General features: G+C 43.3%; 1 protein-coding gene across 1 annotated transcript in view; it reads left to right on the top strand.

Moving 5' to 3' along the window:
- Positions 1–2,780: 2,780 nt before the first annotated feature.
- The window catches only part of CERKL (ceramide kinase-like), a 100,741-nt gene continuing 96,929 nt past the window's right edge, over positions 2,781–6,592 (top strand). Inside the window, exon 1 of the mRNA XM_014547160.1 lies at positions 2,781–3,115. Within this exon, the coding sequence (XP_014402646.1) occupies positions 3,028–3,115 (88 nt within the window). The 5' untranslated portion in view covers positions 2,781–3,027. The remainder of the gene's footprint in view (positions 3,116–6,592) is intronic.

Genomic DNA, 6,592 nt, shown 5'->3' with positions numbered 1-6,592 from the left:
CCGCCTCTTGCCAGGCTTTCCCGGGTGGTGCATTCCCCGGCCAGCGTCACACGCAGCTTCTGCTCGGCGCCGAAGAGGAAAGAACTGAACCCCCAAGGGCAAAGGGGTGGTGCTTTCTAAGGCGGGAAGGTCAGTCCTCCCCGCGCAGGCAATGGAGTTTTAGTGTCAGTTTCTGGCCGCGCTCTGCAAGTGTGAGCCGTTTACGGGCGTCCCTCCACGCGGGTTCTGAGTGCAACGGTCCCTTTGCTGACTTCCGAGAGTTTAACCTCGGGCTTTGGAGTCTCTGGACTTTTCCATCCTTCACATCCCCCTGCCACTGTCTGGAGTCCAGCCTTCTTCAGGCTCAGTCTGGAAACTTTTGATTTTTAAGGCTCACTTTAGAATCATCAGCATGCTGTGTACTTGCATTTGACTTTTATTGACTCGAAACTTGAGCTATTTAGAACGTGTTATAGTGCTGTATTTTGCAACAGAAATATTTCAAGTCTGAGTCTAGAGATGGTTTAGAGAAAACCCTCGGGATGTGGTACAGCCTCTTCTAGTTAAATACAAACGTATGAAATTATAAATGGCCTCCCCTGTTGGAAAACAAGACACAGTGTACTATTTATATTACCGAGTAGAAAAACAACACTATTTAAAAATTTCATGCACAAAAGTCTAACAAAATGAAGTGGCTGAGCTAGGGACCCAGCACTGGCCATGAGTGTGAATTCAGCTTCTGTATAAGCCAGCGATTCTCAACCTGTGGGTCGCGACCCCTTTGGGGGTCAAACGACCCTTTCACAGGGGTCGCCTAAATACATCCTGCATATCAGATATTTACATTACGATTCATAACAGTAGCAAAATTACAGTTATGAAGTAGCAACGAAAATAATTTTATGGTTGGGGGTCACCACAACATGAGGAACTGTATTAAAGGGTCTCGGCATTAGGAAGGTTGAGAACCACTGGCCATGCTCACGTCACTAAAACCACCTTGACCTTAATTTAAATGTTTTCCGGTGTTTTGAACACCAAGGTAGAATATCTTCTTGCACTTTTGAGTTAAAATCTAGTATGGACAGAATCGTTCTGCTTAGTTTTCAAGTCAGTTTGAATTTGGGGGATATAGAAGTTCACAATTAGAGTTTAGGTTAGTCTACAAGAGCCACTTATACTACAATGAAGCTGAAATTTGATAGAATTAAAATGAAAGATGCAACGAATTGTTGTACAAATTAATATTGCAATTCTGGTAAACAAAGGCAAATAATGACGTGAAAAAGAAATGTTATTTTCTATTGAGTGGTGATTGAAGAAAAGTAGGCTTAATTAGCATTACTGTTGGTAGCATTTAAAAAGGCATCTTGACAGTTACAACTCTAAAGGTTGCAACTCTTTTTAAAAAATATATTTTATTGATTTCAGAGAGGAAGGAAGAGGGAGAGAGAGATAGAAACATCAATGATGAGAGAGAATCATTGATCGGCTGCCTCCTGCATGCCCCGCATTGGGGATCGAGCCCGCAACCCAGGCATATGCCCCCGGCTGGAATCGAACCTGGGCCCCTTCAGTCCGAAGGCTGACCCTCTATCCACTGAGCCAAACCAGCCAGGGCCCCTAAAACCCTCTGGTTTTCTTTTCCTTCATCTAGATGTCCCACTTTTTCTTTGTAACTAACACCTAGTATGCAGAACACATTGGGCCCCTAAATTCGAAGGTACAGAAGCACCTTAGTATTTCTATTTATAGGAGAAACCAGGAGATGCTCTACTTAGTAACATAAGATAGGGAAAAGAAAAGGAGGTATTAAGAGATGTTTAATATGAGAAATAGTGCCTGATGTTGAATTAGTTTACTACATGTGAGTAAGCAAAGGACAAATGAAATCGGTCCAGAAACTGGAGGAAAAACTACATAAGGCTACTGTACTCATGAGGACGTGGTATGGGAGAGTGAAGGGGGCGGGGTGCCCATGTCCATTCCAAGTTGGCTAGTGACTGGCTGTTCCAGGAAAGGGTGAGGGAGGGGTCACTGAGCATTATTAGATCACACATAGGAGATGTTTTCTGAGATCACTGTTTTTAAACCTCATGGTACCTTAGTAGTTGTTTTTTTCAATAGACTTTATTTTTAGAGCAGTTTTAGGTTCACAGCAAAATTGGGCAACAATTTACCACATGCTTCTGTCCCCGTACATATACAGCCTGCCCCGTTATCAGTGCTTCCCACCAGACAGGTTTGTATGTTACAAATGATGAATTTACACCGATGCATCATCATCACCCAGAGTTTATAGACATTACAGTTCACTTTTTAAAAATCCTCACCTGAGGATATTTTTTCATTGATTTTTAGAGAGAGTGAAAGAGAGAGAGAGAAAGAGAGAGAGAGAGAGAGAGAGAGAGAGAGAGAGACATTGATGTGAGAGAGAGACATCAATTGGTTCCCTCCTGCAGGAGCCCCGACCGGGGCCTGGGATGGAACTTGATTGGGATTCAAACCTGAGAACCTTTGGTGCACAGGTTGATGCTCTAACCGCTTGGCAAAACCGTACAGGGCACTGTACTTCTTTTCATTGAGTTCAAGGGTGACGTGGAATAATGGCTGTGTTGCCCATCCCCATAGAAGTGAGGACTGTGAAGGACAGCCTGTAAGTCAGGATGGGAGGTGTAAAAGCCATTTTTCTTGTGGAATATGTTTTTTCATCTTACTATAAAGTAATTACCAAGTTAGCTGTCTGTGAGCTCGCAGGAAGCAACATCCTAAAGAAATGGAAGAGGGATCAGGCTAGCTCTTTGAGTCCAAATGAGAAAGGTAGGCAAGACTGGATGATGAGCCCCTGCCCAGGCAGAGCTGGTCAGGAGTAATGCCACGGTGTGGGTAGCCCTCAGAAGAGTGCCCGGGACTGGGCGTAAGGTGTCAGACATTGAGAAGAGAGCTCAGAAAGAGAACATGAGTGGATGCCATAGACCAGTTTGCCCGGTTTCTAATTTAGCCCTCGGCTTGTGCTGTAACTGAATCAGATCTTTTCAGTGTTAAATGATTTCAGGGCATCACCGATTGCTTGTTGGCATTATTCCAAATCTCAACCAAGGACAAACTTCTAGGAACATGTGCTTACCAAGTGGTAAGCTTCTACCTGAAATGTTAGATTGAAATAGAAAAATACAGGATTTTTGTGCCTCCCCAAAGCAGAATCTGGATTATAATGTTCTTATCTGTTTCCCGAAAAACTACTGATGGGGAGAGTTAGTAATGGGTAGGACTGGATTGTATTAAACTCATATTTTTGTACATTTAATTAAGAATGGTCAATTTTAGGGATCTCTGACAGGAATGCCAAATGCCCGTCCCCCTCCCCTCTCCCTCCTCCCCTTCTCTCTCCTATCTCACACTGGGAACTTTGTCATTTACTAATGGAAAGCACCCTAAAGTAGACCCTGAAGCACTATAGGGTCTTTCTAGGCTTCCTCCTCCAGCCGTCTGTAATGTGCTCTCATCTGTGGTGTAGGAAAGGTTTCAGGAGTGGGCACCAAAGGACCCGAGGTTTTGTCTCCGCACTCACAGGGGCGTGACTGACTTTGGGCAAGTCATTTACCATCTCTGAGTTACGGTTTCTTCACCTGCAAAATGAGGCATTTGTAGGATGTGGTCTCCAAGAAGCATCAGCTCTGAAGTTGCATTGTAAAGAGAATCCCGTTTTTATAGACTTGAAGTGTTAGGATGGATAGCTTCATAGATTAAGGAAGCCTGAGTAGGGTTTGCGTGATCAGTGGGGTCCACCGTCTGCTGTGTGTGGAAGAGTGTTGCATTTTACAGCCGGAGCTTCACAGCCCTAATGAATTTCTAATTAGAAGACCCACATGAGAAATATGAGCCAAGCCCCTTGCTCCCCTTCCCCAGCTCCAGGGCATAACGGTGAGAGGTGAGCCATCGCCTCAGTACAGGTCCTGTCTTTGGGAAGGAAGAAACCATTATCTACAGACAGTTGTCGGTCAAGGCCAGACATAAGCAGATTTTTCATAATGGACAAAAGGACTAGCTTATCCTTTCTTCCTGCTATTTCATTTCCTGTGCCCTCTAATCAGATCTCAGAGTAAGGATTTTATGTTTGCTTAGCATTTGAATATAATGTTTTAAATATTTCTAAAAATAAAATGTGGGTTTCAAATCTTAACTATGGTTTTAAGTCTCTCTTTTTCATAGACTTACTACCTCAGGTTACACAATTTCACCTAATGTTTTTTTCAAAGGGTTATTCCTGCCACGACTCTGAGCTCAGCTGACTTAGAGCAGCAACTAGAAAATCTGAGGGAGCTGCACTGCAACATGAGGTCTTGGCAGTGTTTCTTTGAGAAGAGAGTTAAATTGGTTCTCTTGTGCTTTAAGTTTATATAAACATTTATTTGCTGGAAACTTAGCAACGTGAAAGGCGATGTGGAAAAATGTGAAAATGAGAAAAGCAATCAATTTTAAAACAACAAGAATTAGTGATTATGTGGGACTTAGCAGAGCTGGGTGCATTCTAAGCACTAATCTGCCTAAGCTGTTGGGGAACAGATGTACGTGAAACAGATCCAGTCGTCTGTTGTGTACGTCCAAAGTGAGACATCTGTCAGCGGGCCGTGTGGTCAGAAATAATGGAAGCAGGGGTTAAACCCCAAAATGACCTATTACTCATGTGAATTATTGAAGGACTAATTACTCAGTAAAACATGATGCTTTGATTCACTGTGCTACATATTAAGAATAAAACAATTTTAAAACTTAGTAGTATGTTTCTAAGCTGTCAAATTGGAAGGGATTTGAAAAAGATGGTTGTGAAAAATCAAGCTTACCAAGTAACTGCATGTTCTGCATATGAAGTTTTTAAATGCTTTGACAAGTCTGTTAGCCTAGTGCCGTGGTCGACAAACCGCGGCTCACGAGCTACATGCGGCTTTTTGGCCCCTTGAGTGTGGCTCTTCTACAAAATACCACGTGCGGGCAAGCACGTACAGTGCGATTGAAACTTCGTGGCCCATGCACAGAAGTCGGTATTTTGTGGAAGAGACAGTATTTTGTGGAAGAGCCACACTCAAGGGGCCAAAGAGCCACATGTGGCTCGCGAGCCGTGGTTTGCTGAGCCGCAGTTTGCCCATCACTGGCCTAGTGTATACGTACTAGAGGTTCGGTACATGGATTCGTGCACTGGTAGGGTTCCTTGTCATGGCCTATGGCAGCCGTGGGCAAACTACGGCCTGCGGGCCGGATCCGGCCCGTTTGAAATGAATAAAACTAAAAAAAAAAGACCGTACCCTTTTATGTAATGATGTTTACTTTGAATTTTTATTAGTTCACACAAACACTCCATCCATGCTTTTGTTCCGGCCCTCCGGTCCAGTTTAAGAACCCATTGTGGCCCTCGAGTCAAAAAGTTTGCCCACCCCTGGCCTATGGGGATCGGCCGAAACTGGCAGTCCACCGCCGCCTGCTGTTCCTGCCTGCCCTTCCTGCTCATCCTGGCCCCGCTGCGCCTGCCACAGGCTCTCGCCCAGTCAGTCCCGATGGGGAGAGGCTCATGCCACCACCACAGCAGCGGTGCTCCTCAGCTGTGAGTCCAGCGTCTAGAGCCTATCAGTCAGCTGAGCGGCGCTCCCGCTGTGGGAGCACACTGACCACCAGGGGACAGCTCCTGCATTGAGCGTCTGCCCCCTGGTGGTCAGTGCGCATCATAGCAACTGGTTGATCGGTTGTTTGGTTCCTTAAGCTTTTATATATATAGACTGTGTAAATCTCATCTTGTATAAATATTAGCTTTTCATTAAAGTAAAATTGGTCCATGTGGAACAACGACTGTGGAATGAATCTCCACAGCATGACTGGATGAACGTTCTGCGATGGTGGAACGCTCTGTGTCTGAATGTTGGAAACCATTGCCACCAGCCACATGTGGCTATTGAGCACCTGACATGTGGCTAGTGTGACTGAGGAACTGAATTTTAATTTTATTTAACTTTAATTTAAATTCAGTAGCAACATTGTAGCTAGTGGTAACTACAGCTTTAAAGAATGGAGAGTTGAAAATGTTTATTTCCTTTATCCCAGAGAACTTAATCTTTATTTTAAAAGATATATTAAAAAATTTTAAATCTCTATTTCTATGGAAAGGTACAGTTTTCAAATCATTAACCTCAACATAGAACTGATCTGCTCATATAATCTGAGCTGCTGATTTAAAGGTAAAACTGATGAGTCCAGAAAATGGAGTTTGAAGGAAATTAAATCTTACACTCACTTTTTGGATGCAAACCAGAAGTTGAGGACCCTTACTTAGTGTAATGGACGACTGAACCCAGAGGCAGGGAGGCAGGCAAAGCCCTTTAACATACTCTGTAAGTACAAAAAAATGCTTTATTTGTAATTGTGAATTAATTGGCTAACAGTAAAGTTGTTAAAAGTCATATTATTCTTCATGGTCACCATGATTTATTATTTAAACTGAAATTTGGTAAACTTAGTTTCTTTTTTTATTTTTTATTAATTCTTTATCGTTTAAAGTATTACATATAGTATTACATATGTCTCCTTTTCCCCCCAATGACCTCCCCCCCCCGCTCCCTGG

Source organism: Myotis brandtii, unplaced genomic scaffold (genome assembly GCF_000412655.1).
Source record: "Myotis brandtii unplaced genomic scaffold, ASM41265v1 scaffold112, whole genome shotgun sequence".
In the NCBI taxonomy this organism is placed as follows: domain Eukaryota; kingdom Metazoa; phylum Chordata; class Mammalia; order Chiroptera; family Vespertilionidae; genus Myotis; species Myotis brandtii.
The sequence above is the reverse complement of the archived record's forward strand: the minus strand, read 5'-3'. Positions and strand labels throughout refer to the sequence as shown.